The sequence below is a fragment of the Leptonotus elevatus genome, chromosome 14 (genome assembly GCF_054856555.1).
Source record: "Leptonotus elevatus isolate MCC_2025b chromosome 14, RoL_Lele_1.0, whole genome shotgun sequence".
NCBI lineage: Eukaryota > Metazoa > Chordata > Actinopteri > Syngnathiformes > Syngnathidae > Leptonotus > Leptonotus elevatus.
Genome location: NC_141252.1, coordinates 2,362,270 through 2,383,653, shown reverse-complemented (window position 1 = coordinate 2,383,653; position 21,384 = coordinate 2,362,270). Strand labels below are relative to the sequence as shown.

General features: G+C 41.9%; 2 protein-coding genes across 4 annotated transcripts in view; one reads left to right on the top strand and one right to left on the bottom strand.

Moving 5' to 3' along the window:
• The window catches only part of ppp2r3a (protein phosphatase 2, regulatory subunit B'', alpha), a 43,664-nt gene extending 37,211 nt beyond the window's left edge, over nt 1-6,453 (bottom strand). For both annotated transcript variants that reach the window (XM_086094632.1, XM_086094633.1), the window contains exon 1: nt 6,234-6,453. The gene's annotated coding sequence lies outside the window, so the exon portion shown is untranslated. The remainder of the gene's footprint in view (nt 1-6,233) is intronic.
• Nucleotides 6,109-20,206, top strand: nceh1a (neutral cholesterol ester hydrolase 1a). Of its 2 annotated transcripts, XM_086094635.1 has the most exons (10): nt 6,109-6,389; nt 8,862-8,914; nt 9,200-9,278; nt 11,842-12,264; nt 13,232-13,443; nt 15,100-15,343; nt 16,406-16,475; nt 16,557-16,728; nt 17,485-17,803; nt 18,015-20,206. In XM_086094635.1, the coding sequence occupies exons 5-10, from the start codon at nt 13,303-13,305 to the stop codon at nt 18,308-18,310; spliced, it is 1,242 nt and encodes a 413-aa protein (XP_085950761.1). In that variant the 5' UTR covers nt 6,109-6,389; nt 8,862-8,914; nt 9,200-9,278; nt 11,842-12,264; nt 13,232-13,302; the 3' UTR covers nt 18,311-20,206. The 2 variants fall into 2 exon arrangements, with proteins under 2 accessions (XP_085950761.1, XP_085950762.1); XM_086094636.1 differs by lacking the exons at nt 11,842-12,264; nt 13,232-13,443.
• The last annotated feature ends 1,178 nt before the right edge of the window (nt 20,207-21,384 follow it).

The following is a 21,384-nucleotide window of genomic DNA, read 5'->3' as shown; positions in this document are numbered from 1 at the left end:
AAAAGCCTCTCAAAAGGGTTTGGACTCGAAGCGAGCGAGGTTGGGCTCATTGGGCGAAACCCGCCTCCCAACTCACATGCTAATGTACTTAAAGGATCTTGTCGGCGAGTGCTGCCCCCTCAGATGCTGACTGGCACAAGAAAGAGGAGCAAAGCCTGAATAGGCCGTTTCCTCTTACTAAGCGGACCTCTGTGGTAAAGATTTACGGTCTTTCTGATGCCTTTCCCGCTCTGTTGTATCACTCTCCATTTCCATTTTTTTTTTTTGGTGCCGTCTATCTGCTGCTGCGGTGGAGAGTGAGACGAATGGTCTACCCGCAGCGGGCAGTAAACGCAGCCCGTGGCCTCGTGTCATTTTTTAGTCCAGACGGTCACAGCGTGTCCTGTTGCGCAACTCAGGATGTGGTAAGGCCCGTGGGGGCATCCACCGGCTTTGGCCGTTTTTTTTTTTCTTTAAACCATACGTCACAGTAAAAAAATTAAAAAATAAATACATAAATTACATTTGATTTACAGTGAAGCCTTCATCTTTGGAGGGGATAAGGACAATTAAACAATTTTAAAAAAATAATAATTTGCATATGGGCCTACTACTCGTTTGAAGCCTACCAATGACACACTGCTGTTTGCCGTGTCAGCCGGCTGGCTAACATCAAGCTACTTTCCGCTAACAAGGTGCTCAAAAGGAGACAGTGTTGTGGTAGTTATGGTTGCGTTTAACGCGGTTTTCCAGTGAATACTTCCTTTTTTTAAGTAGATACTGAACTCGCTTTCCTCGATTGCTTCTTCAAATGCTAGCGCTTGAAACGCGGTAAAAAAATAAAAAAAAGCATATCAGAGGTTGAATCGTCCACCGGCGGAAAGCAGTCAGCGACCGAATCGCATTATGTAATTTGATGAGCCGCTCGAGACGGCTAACTTTAGCTAGCGCTAATGCAATATGTTTTACTATAAATACTTAAAACTACTTTCTGATGCCACAACAAACGGATGTCGGCAAGTCATGCTAGCTGTCTGGCGAGATGCGGACAGCGCTTTGATCGCTAGCTTTGACTTTTCCATCGCTTTCGATGAACTCGCACAGTGTCGGCGTTCTGGCAAATGAATGACGTCACAGACTGCAAAAACATCAAGTACTTCTTCTTGAATTGTTTTGCAAATCAGCAACATGCCATCAACACCTACTGGATTGGGGTGAAATAGCAATGACCCTTCAATTGTTGATGACTTTCCATTGCACGCCATCAACTTTGAGAGCATGAGTTGCAGTAAAAAAAAAAAAAAAAAAAAAGAATAACACTCAAGATGGCAGGAAAATGTAGCTCTTCTTTATTTGTTTTGGCGGTTGGCAAGAGTCAGAAACCCACACGAAGATACATTAAGGTTGAAAGTAGAATTGTTCGCAATGACATTCCTTCGCAGACATTTAACTCTTACAGTTAAGAGCTGGAATTTACAAACAACACTACCGACAGCCGGAAGATAATAGCCTTTATTTCGATAGTCAGCGAAAATATGAAAATAATTTGAATTCAATCGTTAGCGTTTCACTTTCTGTCGCGGTTGATTAGTGTGCAACACAACTTCAGACAACTTAAATGACTTTTCAGCCAGTCAGCCAAAACGTGTCCTGATCCTTCTTTTTGATTTGATGTGCGAGTCAGCGTCAGTTTGAAACGTCCTTTTAGTGACTCCCGCAGGCCTGGAGTGGAACAGCAACTGACTTTGCTGTTGTCAATAGAAGGAAATTAAAAAAAGGCATTTCGTTTTTCATTCAAAGTCAACTATGTTTTATGCGTGAGCGAAGTAATGAGCACACAGAACGCGACAGAGACAGTAAGACGCATAAAAAAAAAAAAAAAACGGCAATAAAATATTTTTAGCCAGCCATGTCTTAAAAGCGGGGGCCACGGCGAAACCACACCAACATGACCGTGAATGGTACTGCTATTTACTGCTTTTCTTTTTCCCTTCTTGGCAAGTGGAGGCCTAAGTGGGAGGAATGCTGGTTCAGATACTCGCCGCGCATGTGTGTAGACTGCGGACAAAGAGAGCCAGTGTGGACAACAGAACACAATCAAACGCGCGATACACAGCGACCGACTCGTCACGCATACACAGGCGAACACATTCCAGAGCGCAGGGACGAGAAGCGGTGACATTCAGACCCCGCCGACCAATCGGCGCACTACGCCACGTTCACAATGGAGCCAGTCAATGAGTGAGCGGTGAGTGATTTGGGGGGGGGGGGGGCGAGGGGAAGGGGGAAGGGGGAAGGGGGAAGGGGGGGTTACCAGTTATTTACTTCATCCTCTTTCCATTCATGCATTCATTCTTTCCTTCACCCTCTTTCCCAGGATGGATCTCACGGTGGTTTTAAGGTGATTTAAATCAAGGAGTCAATCTCCCACGCACACATTTGAATCATCCCTTTGTGCATTGGAATGTAGTATACTTTGTATGTTATGTGTGTCCTCATCAGAGGTGGGTCAAGTAGCCATAAATTGCACTCAACTAGGAGTACTTATTTTCGAAGTAAAAGTCGTCCTATGGAGGAACTCGTGAGAATCTTGCGTCAAAATGATTGTGAACCAAAATACAAGGCGCGTTCGCTTCATATTACATTTACACTACAAAATGATGAATAACTAGTTTGGAAAAATCAGAGAATAGTAAAAACTGTTGTTTCACAACTTCACATATCATGACTTTTTTCTTTTTTTTATTCCGCCTAATTTGCTCGCCACCTCCAGCCCGAGCCACTGATATCGCTCAACACAGCGCTCCGGCTGTGCATTTTAACTGCAGTTGCAGTGTTGCGCCATAATGGAGGCGCTATATCAGTAGCAGTGCACTGGAAAGACCTGAAGCAACAACTGAGGAAGAAACTGCTTCTTCTTTCTTTCTTTTTTTTTTTTACTTTAATGTACCGAGGAAGAAACAGATCATGGAGCAACCGTTGCACACGCCCATTTCCTGGTTGTCCAAAGTCATAAAAACACAGTATATACAATAAACATAATAGTGTTTTACAACAACGCTGATCTATATTTCAATTAAATATGTACTAGTGGATGAATTTTTAATGGCTGTAGTTTAAAAAAATGGCAACTTTGCATTCACGAAATTTCTCATTTCTAGTCCCTGATCGTAAAATGGCTGCAGGAGGGCGACCCTGTGAGTACCTTAAAATAAGACTGGTATTGGCACCGCTGCCTGGTATCGGTAGTCACCCACCATGGTCAGGATGATACCACCCCTTTGTCTCATTTTGAGCCAGGAAAAAAAAAAAAACTGGATTGGTAACAAAAAACGTTTGCAATCTCTCAACGTGAAGGCAACGGACCGCATAAAAATGGATGTGGCGGGCCAAATCTGGACCCCAGGCCTCGAGTTTGACACCTGTGCTTTACAAGTATTTGCAAATGCTTTCTAAGTACACTAGAAACTGATAACAGACTCAGATTTTTTTATTTTTTTTTAAATCATTTCCAATGCGAGTGTTCCCTCTGTATGGTTTAGCGCTCCAACCTTACCCCAGAGAAGCGCAACCTTGCCTGGAAAAGAACAACACGCACATATCGCTCCTCTTTGACACCGACTTTTCCTGCTCACATCTTCATTTTTAGCAGCCAGCAGCGGCCGCCGCGCGCAATACGAGACGAGACGAGACGACCACCCGGCGCGCACGCTGCCGGGAAATGCGAATGACTGCGTCCCTGAAAGCGGCATGAAGATGCGAGACACAATTGTCGGCCTTGTGCTACAACGCCGATGAGTAACCCAACAGCTTGGCTCTCAGACACGCAATCTAAGTGTGCGTGTGTGCGCGCGTGCGTTTCCTAAATAACAGCACGCGGAGTGCCCCATAAATTCGCAGCAGGAATCAAAGAGGAGGAAGCCCCACAACTCAAGTTATTTACAAAAGCCAGAGGAATTAATGCATTGTTATTTTGTGTCTTGTCAACACACAGCATCCATCCCACGTGAATGCGTTTGACACGACATAAAAAGGGAGGGGCCCCGGTTTAATCATAAGGGCGCGGTGTCCATTCGAGTTCAAACGACGGTGCCCCGCCTCCATTATGGGCAACGGTTACATAACGACTGTTCGCCAGCAAATAAGTCGCAACAAGTTCGCTGTTATGTAACCATGTAAACAAACGTACAGGGTTTTGGTTGGTTTACACTGCACTTATTAGTTCTTATACAGCCGAGCCGTGCCGGCTGCAAGCAAGACGAGTTTGATGACAGCGCGTGCAAAGTGTGCGTTCTCTGTCCTGGCTGCTCAGTAAAATAAAGGGTTGCAAAATAATATTGTAAGCAAAACAAATGGACATAACAAAAAGTGTTTTATCTTTGTGTAATGTTCCACCCGTTCGCCAATCGCGCTCATGCAAAGAGCATTACTTTTTACGGTTTGCTCTTCGTATAATGTACAACATGTAACAAATCAGGGGGGGGGGGGGGGGGGTTTCAAACTTTGCACACAAACTATTACCTGGATTTAAAAGTAAAAATGTTCTGATGTCCGCCTTGATGAATCAATTGTTTACTATTGGATAGGTTTAGTTGGTAATCGGAGAGATGGGTAGCGAAAACTAAAGACTTGCGCCTACATGTATTATTTCACTGAGATGCTACAAGGCTGTATTCTTCATTTTTTTTTTTTTTTTTTGCAAGACATCGATAATAGTTGTCGTTATCAGTGTCGGCATCCGCGCCTTAATCAGCGAGGTCAAAATCTGTTGCCTGCCCGCCCACGGACAAGTCACACAAGCCACCCTAACTCCAACATAAAGCGCAAAATAAAAGCATGAGACCATAATGGTGTAAATAAACAACCGTTATTAATTTATCTATATCCGGGGGGGGCAACCATTCTGAGTGCATCATTGTCTGCCTTTGCTCATTTGAAAGAGGAAGAGAAGGAGACAAGATGCAGCCCTCGGCCGGCTGTAAGGCTTTTGTTTCCCAATTTTGCTTTGAGACTGCAATATGCCACTTTACTGGGTTCTGTGTGAAAGGCAAAAGTCAGCCATTTTGCGGTATCCCCGTGTGAAAGAGGCACGCAGGCTTGGTAAGTCCGGCAAAGAGGGGTCTCGCTATCGCTCTCTCTCAGTGGGTTGTACACATTCGCCCCCCCACCCCCTCATCACCCTCCCAGCGGACAGTAGAAAAGTTGACAGCGACTCTGTACGCGAACCCACAGGCTTGTTTACATCGTGTTCTCCACCACTAACGAGCCTGAAACACACCACGGCAGCGCTTTACTGATACTTTGATCTTTATGTGCTAAAAGTGTTTAAAGTGAGACGGGGGAGGCCTGGACTGAACAGACAAATACCACCCCCCCCCCCCCCCCCCAACAACCTGAGTGGTCTTTGTAACCTTCACAGTCACAATGTCCAGCCAGTCTCGAGTTACTGCACACACACACACACACACACACACACACACACACACACACACACCAACACGTTGTGAGGTTCCCATCATCTCTACAAACGAATCCATGAACATGCCAGGAAGTAGACACACTAAAGGTCAGTTTTGTTTTCCTTCCGACACACGCTTTGACTGAAGATGTCAGTCATTTTTGTGTGCGCGTGTGCGCGAGCGTGTGGAATCTATTCTAGGAGAATTCCAGAGAGGAGACCCAGTGACTGACCCCCACCTCACAGGAACTCGCCACAACCCCCCCCCCCCCCCCCCCCACGCATATACACCCACGCGCATCATAAAAACAACACATAATTGAAGGAAACACACATGTGGAGGACACACCTGCAGTTTTAACAGTATCATTACTGTGTGGCGTTTCGGTGTTCTGGAAAAAAAGAGTGGGATTTTCTACGAACTACATCCAAACCCATCTTATGGGACGTGCAGTTTCACACCGGGGGCAACAACACAAGCACCTTAGCCCGAGAATAAATTCAAACATGACACATGCATGTGATGGGCTCTCTTCGATGAACCGCAACAAGGCGACGGTACGATGTCCAAAGTTACCTGAACACAACAGAAGAACCCCACTGTATCAGGGAGGGGGGGGGGGAACTAGCGCGCACGCGCGCCGAAATCCACGCACGCAAAACGGGCACAAACATGAGCCAGAGCCACGTTTAAATACTTCTACCACTGCCACGACCGCACACGAAACACACGCCAAAAGCCCGTCGCAAAGTTTGAGAGCGAAAGGGGAAGGTAAAACACACAACCGCCGCTTACCTTTTCCCTCTCTCCCGCCTCGTCCTTCACCTCCACCGGCGGGCGAGCGAGCCGCTCCTTCCGCCGCCGCCTCCTTGGCCGTGTTTCACGACCGCCGCAGACCCGCAGACCCAGCGGCAGGCAGCGCTTCGGTTAACCGGCGAGAGCCGACGCAGGGTGGGCTACCTTGTTGTTTCTAGCGTGTTTCCGTGTCAGCGTTTGTGTGTGTGTGTGTGTGTGACAGCTCTCGCGGCGACTGAGCCGAGTGAGAGTGAGGACAACCGGGGGAACTTAGGGGGAGTTCCCGAGAGCTGCGCGCCGGGGGGGGCGGGGGCTCGTCGAGAGTGACAGGCCGGTCAACTTGTAAGCTAAATGCCTTGTTTCTGGTCTTTTATTTATTGTTGCGATACATTCACGGTGACTCTGTAGTCTTTGAACGCTATCCATAAGGGAAAAAGTGGGGAAATGTTTTGTTCGCGTCGACTGTCCAACGCCAAACTCCCTACAGAAAAATGCAGTTTCCTTTAAAACCGCTTATAAATTTAAACCCAAAATCGACTGGTATTTTTCCTTATAAACGTTACATCCGCCACCAAGTTCGGGTTAAATCGGCTCACTTTTTGAGGTTTAAGTTTAGAAATGTCATCATGTAAACCTCCACCAAAACTTGTGTAGAAAAATTAACATTTTTCAAAAAAAAAACAAAAAAAAAACATTGACCTGATCGACTGGGTTCTTCCTACATCTCTCCCCCGGGTCCGGGTAAAAATCATCTCACTTTTCTAGGATTGAGAAAGGCTGGTTTTGTTCAACTATAGTGCAAGTGTTAAACTCAAGGCATGGAGGCCAGATCCAGCCCGCCGCATCATTTTATGCGGCCCACAAAATGCAAACTATCTTGTGCGATCATGTTTCTTGCCAAAATATAACTTCACTTTAAATAACGTTGCTACACTACAAGCATTTTTTTTTTTTTTTATTAAACAAGCTCGATTCAGAGTCATAACGGCCCCCCAAGGGAAAACATAATTACAACGTGGCCCTTAAAAAAAAAACGTTTGCCACCCTTGAACTTGTGGAAATACTTTGGTTTTACCCAACTTTCGTCTGGTGCCATGAAAATTAACCACCAAACACTGTGCACAAAAATGCATTTCTTTAAAACCAATCACAGATTTATACCAAAAAATCAACCAGTTCCTTCCTTCTGGCAAACCTCTCATGTTCAGGTAATAACAGTTTAGTGTCATCTTGGACAATTGCAGCCTTGAAATGAACTTTTCAAATAAGATGAAACTGTCACTTTCTTACTGATGGAATTAAAACTCACGTCATGTCTAAAAACGGAGAAGAAAACTACGCACTCAATTTCTCGCACTATAGTATTGTTTGCATTGTCCGTCTCCTCTGAAGTCGCCTCCTGTCACTTTTATCCCTATCGTTTACCGCATTGTATACTGGGGGTGCAACGTTCCCCACATTGCGTCCCCCACATCATGTTTCCGTCCGTAATAAATCTGCGTGACACAGCAATGAGCGGCCCTTTATGATATCCATCTCAGAGATGAAGGGACTTATGTTCGTGGTTTCCATAGCACAGCAAACTCTTATGTCGACCGTAGCCGATATATGTTTTCAAAGCGTGACAGAGTGGCAACGTTAGCGACGAAGATCATTTCTCGGGCTTTTTGTGGCGCGAACCTCAGCCCGGGGTTCGACCGCATGGCTTGACGTCAACAGCCAGTCAGCCGCTGCGCTTTTAAACCGGAGGAGTTAATTGCTCGTAAAGCTAAATGTGAAAGATTCACACATATTTGAGGCAGCAGACGCTGCGCTAGCTTTTGTTTTTATTTAGCAAATGGCGAACATTTCATCTATTTTGGGCCTCGTGAACTCCACTCGACTTTAATGTTTTGGATTAGTAGCAATTTGGCATTAAATGAATCAGATCATTTTTGCAGTAGGCTACAGTGTTAGCAAACTAATCCGGAATATTTCATATTTGGCAAATGGTTAACATTTTAGTGGGTCAAATGTCAAACCTCCTGTTTTGTTACTTTGGCTGGTCTAAAGGATTTAAATCAGTTTTGTTTTTTTAGCACTGAATAAATAAGATACTATGCTTGTACTGTGTTAGCAAATTTCTTATAGCTATTTTAGCATATTTAGCAAATGGTCAGTTTAACTCCTTTTTGGTATTTTTGGCTTACAGTAAACCAAAAAGGAAAAGTCCTGTTTATGTTTTTTATTTTTATTTTAGTCATCCCCAAAAAAAACAAAAAACGTTTATCCTTATATTTTTAGGTTAGCTTTACTCTCATTGAGTTCAGCTTCTTTTTTGTCAGCTAAAAACATGTTTAACATCAGATGTTTTCTCTCAAATTAAGCCTCTGCTATAACTAGCATTGTGCGAGTGAGCTCATTTGCGCTAGCATTATGTAAATATGAACATTTACCTCTGTCGCATTGGCTATGTTATTAACCATTCGGTTTACCGCTACTAACAAATATGTTCATCAAGTATGTTTTTCATAATGACTTAAGAGATACCCCGCAGATGGCAGCGTTGCAGATTTGAGATTTGCCACCGTTTTTTGAGTACAAGATAAAAGTAGGAGGTGAATCTCAACTTGTCATTACATCAAATAGGAAATTGGAACCCAAGCCATGGCTTACCGCTGATTACCGAAGAACAGAGAAAGGTAAGAGCTCGGGTCTTTTGTCTTGGTGCTCATTCTGTATTTGGTGGGTCTTGAAAGATCACTCAGAATGTGCCAAAATGACTGGCAATTTTGGGGACTGCTTTTAAAATGGCTGACAGTCAATGACTTAAAAGCCTAATGGTCTTTAGAGAAATCTATTAGCAAAAAAAAAAAAAAAAAAATGAAGGCGTTAAGAAGCCAGAATGCCATTATAGCTGCAAAAGGTCGACAAAAGGACACAAAGCTGACGAAAACACCTTGAATGTGATTATTTATTTTTTTTAGGTCATTTGGCAACAGTGGAAGATGGCCAGAGAAGCGCCTTAGGGATGAGGAGGATGAGAAGAATAAGCTGAGATGGGAGGTGCTGACACACACACACACACACGCACACGAAATGCAAGAGAGAGCGTCACTCGGCACCTCTCTGCCGCACAAAGCACACGTGAGCCCGCCTTGAGGACACCAATGAAAGCCTCGCATACCACGACATCGCAGATAGCGCGCACGCACGAACGTACGCGCGAAGTATCCATCATGTGCATTGGCCTCAACTGTATACAATTTATATGATGACATTGGCGCGTACGACCTCTTTCCTTGTCCCCCCCACCCCACCCCACCCCCCCACGCCCGCTACAAATTTCCTCAACGAAACCCCAAACCGCCATCTGAAGTGCTGATAAATGCCAAACACGGCGAGTGCATCCTGGAGGTAACCCGCCACATGTCAGCTTACAGTAGTGTTGCCGCAACAGCTGCCTCTTATCGCCGTGCCTGTGCAGCAGCTGAGAGGAGAGAGAGGCCACGTCCAGTTTAACAGCCTCGCCAAGTGAAGGCGGCGAGGGGGGGGGGGGGGTGTGGGGGGGCGTCGACCCAACATCAGGATACGATTTGGGAAAGCCAAAAGGCAAAAAAGTGTGATGTTGTACTTTGCGTCTTCTCGTCAACCTCCAACTCTTCCCTTGTGATGACTTTCACAGCGCCTCTCCTCCTGTGCATCGCCAGGTTAAAAGGTCAGGGCTGCGGCATGCAGTTCTCCAAATGGGGCCCCCGTGCGACTGCTGACCTCTGAACCAACCGGTCCCAGACGGATGGCTTTTTTTTCGCAAACATTGAGAGGCGAGAATTTGAGTTCAAAACTGAATACGACGAAGCAATGAGGCCAGATTTACACTGCCTCGTTCAAGAGGCGGCAGTCAAGAAGTTCTGGGTTCGAATCTTCACCACCCTCTGTGTTTCGGATGAAAATTCCGTGGATTGTATGGCATGAATAGAATCAGTTCATTTAAACAAATGACCGCTAAAGTTTTGATCACAATTAAAGTTCACCGTTCATTACGTGTTCACTTCATGAAACAAAAGTTTCCCATATTCTCTCACATGTAGCACCTTGTTTGAAGAGCAACTGTTAGCTTACCTTCAATAGTTGGCAAAACATTTGAAACTTTTTTTTTTAGTGAATCATTACAACTTCATAATTTCTCCTTGGTCCCACTACCTTTTCTGCATCTTTTTGGATTTGAAGGTTGGGGGGCGCGTTTACGTCCGGTTGTGAGCCGTTGCTAACCAAAACAGGAGCATCAAAATATGCTGCCTTTCAGATGAATGGAAAGTGTGGCACCTTACCACGATCTTCTGCTATGTGGGGATGGTAACGTAAGTGAATAAAATGACTCCATCAGGCAAGGAAAACAAAAACAAAAAAGTAAGTGATGAGCCTATTTTGAACCTTGTTGCCAACCAAAACAGCAGCACCTACCAACATGTGTATACAGTCCCCCAGATGAAATAAAATGTGTAAGATCTTCCCTCATTTCAGCATTTCCTCAAATTGCATGTCGCCATATTGTTTGTAAAATGCTAACATTAGCAAAAATGTCCACCCTGTCAACAAGCGTCACATATTTTGTACATTGTCTGCTTGCAGTGAACTTATTTCAGCAATATGGATTTCCAACATAATATAATCTACTTAAAATAATCAATATTTATTTCAAAAGGAAAATCTCGAGATATTTCAGTAATGGGGAAGTTCTAAAGGGACCTTGTAGTGATATTGAATCATAAATATTTGATATCCCATATCTGCAGTTAAGTAAATGAATAGGCTTCGGCCATGGCTGACAATCTGGGGGGGGGGGGGGGGGGTTGATGTGAAAACTTGCTGGGGGGCCCCTATTATTCCCATCAGATGGATCAAATCATCCTCAAAGACATTTATTGACTATTTCTGGGTGCAAAAATAGGGTGAGTGGTTTTCTCTGAAAAACAAGGCGGGGTCAGCATGAAATGGAAAACCAGAGCGTGCGCCTCCTCCTGCATTTAGTGGCGTTAAATGACCATTAAGTGTAATTCCAGTCAACGACACCAGAGAGGCCCTGCCTCCATTACAACCTCCATACCACAGACTACAAGGAGACGCCTTTTTTTTTTATATGCTCAGCAGGCACACGCACTCGCACGCATATATCGCATTCAAGTTTACACTCTTAGCTTTTGGCTGACTCTCCTATTCGGACAGATTTTTGGCATCAGCCTCCAGCTTTGGGAAAAGGATCTTGGGAGCAGCACGTACTCTTGTTTAGGGTTTCAAAGATAGCCACGCAAATATTGCACGTCATGCTGGGACACTTTTTTTTCAGTGACCAAATAAATCACTCACTAGTAGAAATTTAGGGGGATTTTTTTTTTTTTATCCAGTGGACAACAAATGAATACAGTCCAATTAGGGAATTGGCCCAAATGAGCCCCATTTAGAAATCCTCTGTCGGGGCCTGTCACTTTAAAACAAAGAATAAAGCTGCGACAGTTTTACCTTCTGCATGACTTTCTTTTCCTATGAGAAACGTTGGTAGAAATACAAACAAGTAGGAGTCCAAGCCTAAAGCAGTGAGTATGTTTTTTTTTTTGTTTTTTTTTCAAAGACAGGTCATGAGTGGAGTGGAGTTCAACCCTGCAGCGGATTACATAGGCCAGGAAGAGAGGTCACTAAATACACTTCACATCCAGAGTGGAGTTTGTTTGACATCGCCACGCGGCCAGAAGCCGAAGTCCAACCGGCCAACCAACACTCACTTTGGATTCCTTTTTTAGCCGACTTTATTACAGCCTTCGGTGTCTTAACTTTTGGAGTGCACCTCCTCCGGGAGCCCCAAAGGTTAATCCGACATGGTCGGCCGGGCGGTCTGGCTGGAGCTTGTTTTGGAAAATCCGTCCGTGGCAGGGGGTCGGGTCCTCGTCACTGCTGTTTATGTTCTCACAAGGGAAACCACCAGGGACGCAGAACTGGAATGAACCCGTGGGAAGGGAGCGGAAGAGCGGCACCCCTGATTATTGCTGGCATGATTGTAAGAAAACATTTTATGGAACAGACTGGAAGGTGCTAGAGTTACATGTTGTTGACCCCAAAAAATGTTAATGATCATAACCTAGTAGGCTATCGAAGATGGTCAAAATATTAGAAACGGCACTCCGGGGATGCTGCACAACTCTATTCTATGAAAGAAATACATAGAATTTAAAAAAATAGTACATTTTGAAAGGTGTTTTAACATAGTTGAAATGAAAATACAGTACACAAAATTACACAATTCTAAGTGATTTACAAAATTCTAATAAAAATACATTTAAAAAATGTAATACATAATAAAAACAATTTTTAATTGCAATTAAAATGTAAAAAAAAATGTGTAAATGAAATTAAGTATTTTAAAAATTATGGGAAAAAAACACAAAAAATAGCAAATGAAGTTTCCAGAGTTGCAATAAAATACAATTTTAATTTAAAAAGTTCAATAGACAAATAAAAATAAGACAAACAAAAAGGGAATCTGCAATTTTGCAGTGAATAACAAAAGTGTAAAAATCTGTATATAATCATGAATAAAAACCTTTCTAAAAAAATAGCAATAAAAACAAATAAATGGATGAAATGAAATAAACATGTTAAAACTGTTTCTGCATACATCAAATCTATATATAAAAAAAAATATTGCAGTACTTTTCCAAAGTTGCTCATATTTTTCCTTAGTAAGTGTTGACAGCCATCTTTCCATCAACAACTGTATTCCGCCCTCATGTGGCGACTAGAGTGTAGTACAACTCACTTTCAAAAAGTCACTCTACCGGATGTTCCTCTTTCCTTTCCAAATAAAAGTTATGAAGGAATAGCAACGAAAGAGTCAAACGAAGCTTGTCAAATAAGCCTCAAGCCAGTTGAAGGTCCACAGAAACATCGTGGAAATGTTTGAAACTAGTTTTGGCCACTCCTCTCTTATTGTCGCCAGCCTTCCTTCCTTCCTTCCTCTTGCTCAGATCAGCCGGTCCTGGTCTTGCTTCACTTCCACACCAGCAGCACAGGTGCAACACCGCCAGACTGACCCGAGATGTGGCTGCTGTCGGCGGTCATCGGCGCCTCCCTGGCCGTGGTTGTGCGCTACTGCTTGTACACGCCGCTGCCTGCCGCTATTCGGCAGCAGTGGAAACTTTTGCTACTGGACGACCTCCTCAAAATTGTGATGTGCCTGGTGAGTGAAGGGCGACGGACGGGCGACCTTTTATGCAGGGGATGGAAAATAATAGCGATACAGTCGTTGTTGTTGTTGTTGTTTTTTTGGCCGTTTCTTTTCTATGCGTACTGAGATTAATTTAAAAGTAAAGTACTCTGAATGTGATAATGAATCGAGTTCAAAGTGTAATGTGCCAACCCGTCACCTGTCAATCATTTCAAAACTTTATTTAAAATGTAGTGCTTTTTATTTTTGGAGAACAGGTCTTTACTATGACCCCCAAAGAGGACCGTTAATGGTGATTTTTTTTTTGTTATGAGCATGAATCTACATAATTGAATTTAATTATTTTTATTGCCACAAAGTTCAAGTCAGAGACCACTATGTTCCAAAGTTTAATTACTTAGACAATAATGGCCCAAGACTCTATAGAGTATTTTGTTTTTCAACCAAAAAAAAAAAAGCTTGGCGCTGGTTAAGTGGTACTTGGCTGAAAAAAAAAAAAAAAAGAAAAAAAAATCACAGGGGGTACATAACTGGAATCAAGGTTGAGAACCACGGACTTAGAAGGTGCTTCGAGTGACTATCTAAAGCAAACGAAGACTCCTTGTAATTGTGCATTTTCTAATATTGGCTGTTATCAATGACAAGCAGTTGAGTTCAACATTTTTTTGGGACATGTTCCACAGTATATGCTTTTGTCAAGCACACGCCCTGCCTGAGCAAACACCGAAATGAAGATTGTAATGCGACGCACTGTAAGATCAGTTTGTCGGGTTTTCAACACCAACCACAATAGCCACCTATTGTGCAATAAAAGGGAAGAAAGCAGCATTTAAGTTGACTAAACAATGACAAAGCCAGTCAGGTTTGCGTCACTATCCTGTCTGCATGTTCACCTTTGCTCCTTATTGCGCCACATGCTTTGGAGGTGAAAGACTAAAATAGTGAAGGGATGGGCACACTGAAAGCAAACGCTTTCCCTTTTCTTTCTTTTTTTGTACCAGCCAGTGTTGATTATCTTGCAGAAATGACAACAAAATGAAGCATGCCAGACAGTACACATGTACAAATAATGTGCACACTCGCTGGCAACCTTAAGCCTGCCATTGTGCATACACTTGCTGGCGAGATGATGAGAGATCATTCACTGGGTGTCAAAATACAAGACGGCAGAAAATTTGGCTGGAACGCACACGCGCACTCGTTGAAGATATCCAGCCCGTAGTTACGCATACACTTGCTGGCGAGAGGAGGAGGGCCCAAATGAGACCAAAGTGGAGAGAGCCAAACATTGGTGGGGCGCATACACTTGCCGGCAAGATGATGAGGAGCGGCTGCCAAGTGATATGAAAGACGGAATCCCGACCGCTGTTACGCACTTGCTGGTGACTGGACGAGAGCTAGCCAACCGAGCGAAGCGGAAGGGTAGATGGCCAAACTTTGCCCAGAATGCACTTGCTGGCGAGATGATGAGCGGTAACTCACCGAGTGATGTGAAAGATTGGCAGATTCGCCGGCAAGATCCAGCCCACTGTTATGCATATCCACATTAGCGAGAGGAAATGGCTAAACGCTGTCTCGAATGCACACACTTATTGGCGAGATTCAGCCACCTGTTCCGCATACACTTGCCGGTAAGATGAGTAAAGTGTTTTTTTTCCTGCCTCTTAGGCGCACATTATGGAGCGGCTGGGCTTGGGGCACCACGTCAAGGCCGCGCGAGGGTCTTCCAAAGGGCTGGAGGGCACCGTGAAAAAGTTGACGGCCGAGCCCGGCGCCGGCTACTTGACGGTTAGCGACGCGACTTTCGGCGGCGTAACTGTGCGCGTCTACCAGCCCCCGATGGCAGGCGACACCCGCCTGAGGAGAGGTCTGCTCTACATCCATGGCGGAGGCTGGGCTTACGGCAGTGCCAGTTAGTCACGCTCTTATTTTGTGTGTGTGTGCTGTATTTATTAATATTTTACATTTTTGTTGTTGAAGCCTTCTATATATTGTACAGTATATTACAGGGACAGTTTTTTTTTTTTTAAGTGGGAAAATACATAAATTTTGTTGTTGTTGGAATTATTTTTTCCTTTATTTGGTGGGAAATTGTTTTGGGGGGGGAAAGTTTGCATGTATTTATTTTTTTTGTTCTTTTTTTAATTTTGAAATTCTGTTGATAATTGACTGTGATCAAGTTTTGGAAATGTAGCGGGAAACACATTTTGTTGAAATAATCTTAATTTTTGGCAGAAACTGTATTTTTAAATTTAAGAAAATGTTTATTTAAAATATATTAGTCTGTGGCAATTCATTAAAAATACTTTTTAAAATCCTCTTAATATTTAATGGTAAATTTTGAAATCCTAATATTTTATTGATTTTATTTGTATTTAATGAACACACATTTAAATATGCATTTAATTAAAAATATATATTTTGGACATTAAAAAAAAAATCATGTTTCTTTACTTTTATAAATATCGTTAAAATCTTACATTTTCACTTTTTTCTTCTTTTTTTAATTCTTGAATGTTCATATTAGACACAGAGATGGAATGGGAATTTAAAAAGTAATCATGTTTTTTTTCTTTTTTAAGCAAGACATTCAATTGTAAATGCAATTTCATTTTTATTCGTCTCCCAAAATAATTAGTTTCTTTTTTAATGATGTAGTTGAAATCGACATAGAATTTGACTAAGGTGAGAAAGAAATTGCATTAAATAAAATAAATAAAAAATCCTTAATATTTAAGATACGATTTTTGAATTTTTTTTAAAAGTATTTTTTTTATGTTGAAATCCTCCTAAAATTTCACAGAAAATCTTTTTTGTTGTTATTCTGTCTAACATTTGAAAGTGTTGATTTTGGACATAAATATAAATAAATTTTTAAAAACCACTAAAAGTAAAGAGAAATTTTGTTCATCCTCCTAATATTTGATGGAGATCTGAATTTTGCATTCATGAACAAAATGTCTGTTGTTCTCAGAGGACGGCGCGTACGATCAAGGCAGCCGCAAAATGTCTAAAGAGCTCCACATGGTCGTGGTTTCTGTCGAGTAAGTCTTGAACTTCTTTCAACGCCGTGCCCGCAACTTTTTTTTTTTTAACCTGCATTCACATCTTCTTCCCCCGCCAAGTTATCGTCTGTATCCCGAGTGCTGCTTCCCGACGCCATACGTGGACTGCCTCACGGCCGCCAAGCACTTCCTGTCCCCGGAGGTGCTGGCCGAGTACAGCGTGGATCCGCAGCGTGTGGCCGTGTCAGGGGACAGCGCCGGGGGCAACCTGGCGGCGGCACTCGCTCAGCAGGTATGCGGACTGATGATGAAGACCTCCGCCAAGGCTTGAAATTCAAACGGTGGCTGAATTTGCTTTGTGGGTGCGGTGTGATTGTATTATTATTAAAAAGTTTTTAAATTATTCTTTTAAAAAGTACTTTAAAAAAATCTTAATATTTGACTAGGAGGGTTTTTTTTTTTTTAAGAATATTAAACATAAATCTATTTTTTTCCATTAAATTCTGTTTCTTTTTTTATCTCCACTGTGGGATAAAAAATAAAAGGTGTATCTTATCTTAACATTTAGTGGAGAGAATTTGGGGAATTAAAAATAAAAAAAACTTTCACCATTTGTCTTTTGGACATTTTACTGAAATCCTCAAGTTCTGATGGAAATTTAATTTTATTTTATTTTTTTTAATTAGGGGTGAAAATGACATTTTTATTATTTCTTGAAATGTGATGATATAAAATTTAAGAACATTTTAAAATGTAAAATATTGAAATTATTTACATTTTTGTTTTTAGAAATGTTGAAATCGATAAATTCCATTTATTTATTTATTTATTCAGGGAATTGAACTATAAATATATATTTCATTTCTTCAAATCCTCTTAATAATTGATGGATTTTTTTGTAAACAAAACATCTACAAAGTTTAGGTTTTGTTGTTGAAATCCTATTTACTATTTGCCTGAGGTAAGTTTAACATTTTAGTAAAGAAATATTTCTTTAAATTTCTTGAAGCATTTCAATTTTTCTTTTTAAATGCGTTTGTTTCCCCAGATTGCCATGGATGACAGCATGAGCGTCAAGTTCAGCGTGCAGGCTTTGATCTACCCGGTCCTTCAATCTCTGGACTTCAACACGCCGTCCTATCAGCAGAACCGGGACATGGCCATCCTCAACCGTCCAGTCATGGTCAAGTTTTGGCTGCAGTACCTGGGCGGCGACCTCTCCCTTAAGCCCCACCTCCTCGCCAACCAACACAGCCCTAACGCCGCGCCGGAGCTTAAGGCTCGCCTGGACTGGACCGCCCTCCTTGATCCGGAGTTCCGCAAGGACTACTTTCCCGTACATGGCGATGGGCCCCGTAGAATGGAAGGTATGGAAACGTATGCTTTTAAATATAGACGTAATAGTGCATTGAGCCACCAGAGGGCAGTATAATACAAACATATGGCTAGATAGTGGAACCTCAATTATTAATTAATTATTGGCCGCATGAATTGTTTTCATTCAAATGTACTAATTAGTGTCTTTAAAAAAATAAAATAATAATTGCCATCTGAAATTTTGTCATGTGAACCGGGCAGGAATCCTGGATGAGATTCCGGGTCTGCTCGACGTGCGAGCGGCGCCCCTCCTGGCCGGACCCGAGGTTCTGGCCAAGTGCCCCCGTGCCTACGTGATGACGTGCGAGTACGACGTGCTGCGAGACGACGGGCTGATGTACGCGCGCCGCTTGAGCGACGCCGGCGTGGCGGTCACGACCGAGCACTACCGGGACGGCTTCCACGGATGCTTCAGCCTCACCATGTGGCCCTTCACGTTTGACGTCGGGGTGAGGGCCTTCGCCGCCTACGTCCAGTGGCTACATGACAACTTGTAGGAATTTCAGAACAATCCAAGTAAGAATCGGGTCAGGGAGTAGGGGGAGGAACCGACAGACGTAACTTTCTGCAGGTGTAAAAAGTAGGATTGAAAATGATTTCATATTCAATAATATTCAGCAAAAACTATGCTGAGGTTGAAAAACTTCCTGTTTTCATTCTGCCTTCGTTCAGTGGTCAACAATGGAATTACACCCAATATAAAAGACAGTCCAAAAAAAAGTCAAGTGTACAAAACAAAACCTGCAGAATAGTGAAATTAACTGAAATTAAGCAGCCATGAAAAATTTAGTTGTCGCTATAAGCGATCTCAAACGTAATCAAACAGCTTCTTTTTTTTTGGGGCCAAAAGAACCATTGGCAGTTCGTTTGAAATGTATGATGACTTACTAAATCTGCATCCTCTAAAAACTTGAATCTATTCAACGTGACAAACACCGTATGGTGGCTTAAGTGCAACAAAATGGGTCCTTGCACTTATTTGTAATAGTAAATATTAATAATAATAATAGATTTATTATGACTTATTTGTGGCCCTCAAGTCGTTTCAGTTGCAGCCGATAGATCTGGTGTTATTTTTATTTTTTTATTGTTTGTATTGTTTATTTTTGGAATTTTTCATATTAGTTACTTTTTATTTTGTTTTGAGTTTTGTTTGTTTTTAGTTAGTTTTAATTAGTTTTCAAGGTGGTTCTGTTTTTATTAGTTGTTTTTTTTATGCTTAGTTTTTGTTTAGTTTTAATTCGTTTCAGTACAAGTATTAGTTTATTTTTTATTTTTGTTTTTTGTATTACTTATAATATTTAATAAACACCTTGGTAAAAGGAAAAGTTCTTACCGAGCATTGCATTTTTTTCTGAGTTAAATGAAAAAGCAGGCGAGCCGAGCCATTGGAGGCAATTTTTTTGCGACGTCATCTGAAGGTGTTTTTCTATTGGCTGCTGCTAGATGACATCACTTTTGTGTGACACACTTTCAAATGTCTTCATTCCGGTTAATATCGAAATAAATATACTTGAAATCACATTTAAAAATCATCCCCAAAAGCTCATTTATTAAATTAATTACCAATGCTATCATTTTAGTTTGTTGGTTTTGTAAACATAAAATGTAGTTTGTTCGTTTTTTTTAAGCATTGTTTTTCGTTTTTATTTTATTTTGTTAACGGAATAGTTTTTTAAATTTTAGTTTGAGTTTTTCCGTTAGTTCTTGTTAACTAAAACAACCTTGGATAGATCTTAAAGCCGACAAATTTGCTGAATAGCTTTTTAATGAAAAACCAACAACTCGGTTGTCGAATGATGCTCTTCTGCACGGATAGGAAAGAAATCTTGTTACAGGCAAAGAGCCAAGAAGTGTGATGCGGAATGCCGGGAAGTTGCGCAACTTTCCCAGGAAGAGAAATGAGCCTCGGGGGAGGTAACAGAGGAAAATCTTTTTCCAATCTTCCAATCCAATTTATGAAGATGATATCATGTCTTGTTGGACGTGAGCCCAAAAAAACGTCATCGTGTAACCAGGGGCGACCGTTTTTGCTTGAACTTAAATCAAATCAAATAGAGAACTGGAAAAAAGTGTTGTCACAATTTATAAAAAAATCATTCCATTAATGTGAAAATACTATTGCTTAATTTGACTTTCATGTATAATTGCTTTTAACAACAAAGTGTATAAATAGGAATGGGAGAAAGATTTGGTTTGTTATGATTGCATTATTGTTAATTAATGTCTATATGAAGTGTTCTGTAAGCGTTTTGTAACAGCTGCAGCTGTTTTCGATGCGCCATATCAATAAAGATGACTATTTTTGTAAATGTGCTAGGAATGAAAATCATGTCAAATGTTAAGAATGAAAAACTTGCACTTACTAACAATAAATATTCTGATTTACAGAACTTTTTTTTTGTTTTCATTTTGTATAAAAATATCAAAAAGTATGTTTTTTTTTTATAGAAAAGCTCTAAAAACACCACGAAAAATGCTGTAAACGGAACAGAATAAAAATGGAATTATTAAACACGGTGTTCCACAGGGGTCCATATTGGGACCATTTCTCTTTCTTCTGGCAATGACTGTTAAACTCTTCAAAAGTGCTCCACAAAGTCTTGTTTGCGGATGAAACTCGTCTCTTTTCGTCCCATTTGAACTGAACCGAATTGACAAATGGTTTAAATGTAACAAACTCTCCTTCAATGTCCAAAAAGCAACGACATAACTACGCCAAACACGTACTCCGCACTGAAATTGATGGACAGACAATTTCGCAAGTAACCTCTACAGTTTCAGGAAAAGGCAAAAAAAGAAAAAAGAAATGAATTTACGACCTTTTTTTTTTTTTTTACTGACTTGGCTGCAGTCAATTGCGAAACTGCTGACTGACCGACTGCTCATCCCACAAGGTGCCGCGTATCTTCCCCGATGGAGAACGTTTATCATCTTGCTGTTGTTTTAAGGCGGTAATTCTTTGTGACGTTTTCCACGTTTCGACACACGTCCTGACTCGCTCCCACGATGCGTGTAAGGGGGTTCTCTCAGGGTGTCGACTTCCCTCCCCGAGGGGGGAAACGTTCCCGGCATATCGCCTCCTTTCCCTCCCGACAGACTTTGGAAGTGACTCACTCAATAACGTTGAGGCCCACACTTACTACGTCCGGCTCTACTTTCACGTACGGTGGTAAGAAAAAGTCGACACACCCCTGTTCAAATGCCAAGTTGACTTGATACACAGTAAGAGAAAGACAGCGGCAAGATAGATCATTTAAAGACGTAATTTATCATTAATGTGACAGATTATGTGTACAAATGGGGGAAAACAAAGTCTGCAGAAATAAACAACTTGGATACTAGAACAGCCAAACTTAAAACAGTGGCAATTTTTATAGTCTCATTTGAACCGGCGGGGTGTGTACACTTTTCATATCCACTGTTCATGTCGGTTATTGCAATCACTGTGTTCATGACAAACAATGGAGAGGGTCATTTGACAAGAAGTTGTAGATTACTGCAACAATAAGAGGAAGTCCACTTTTTATGATGATGACCATGTGCTGCCTTCACTGAACTGACAGCTCCA

Coding starts and splice junctions, on each gene's coding strand:
- nceh1a (XM_086094635.1), top strand. CDS start 13,303: ATGTGGCTGCTGTCGGCGGTCATCGGCGCCTCCCTGGCCGTGGTTGTG. Junction 13,444..15,099: donor TCAAAATTGTGATGTGCCTG/GTGAGTGAAGGG, acceptor CCTGCCTCTTAG/GCGCACATTATGGAGCGGCT. Junction 17,804..18,014: donor TGGGCCCCGTAGAATGGAAG/GTATGGAAACGT, acceptor TGAACCGGGCAG/GAATCCTGGATGAGATTCCG.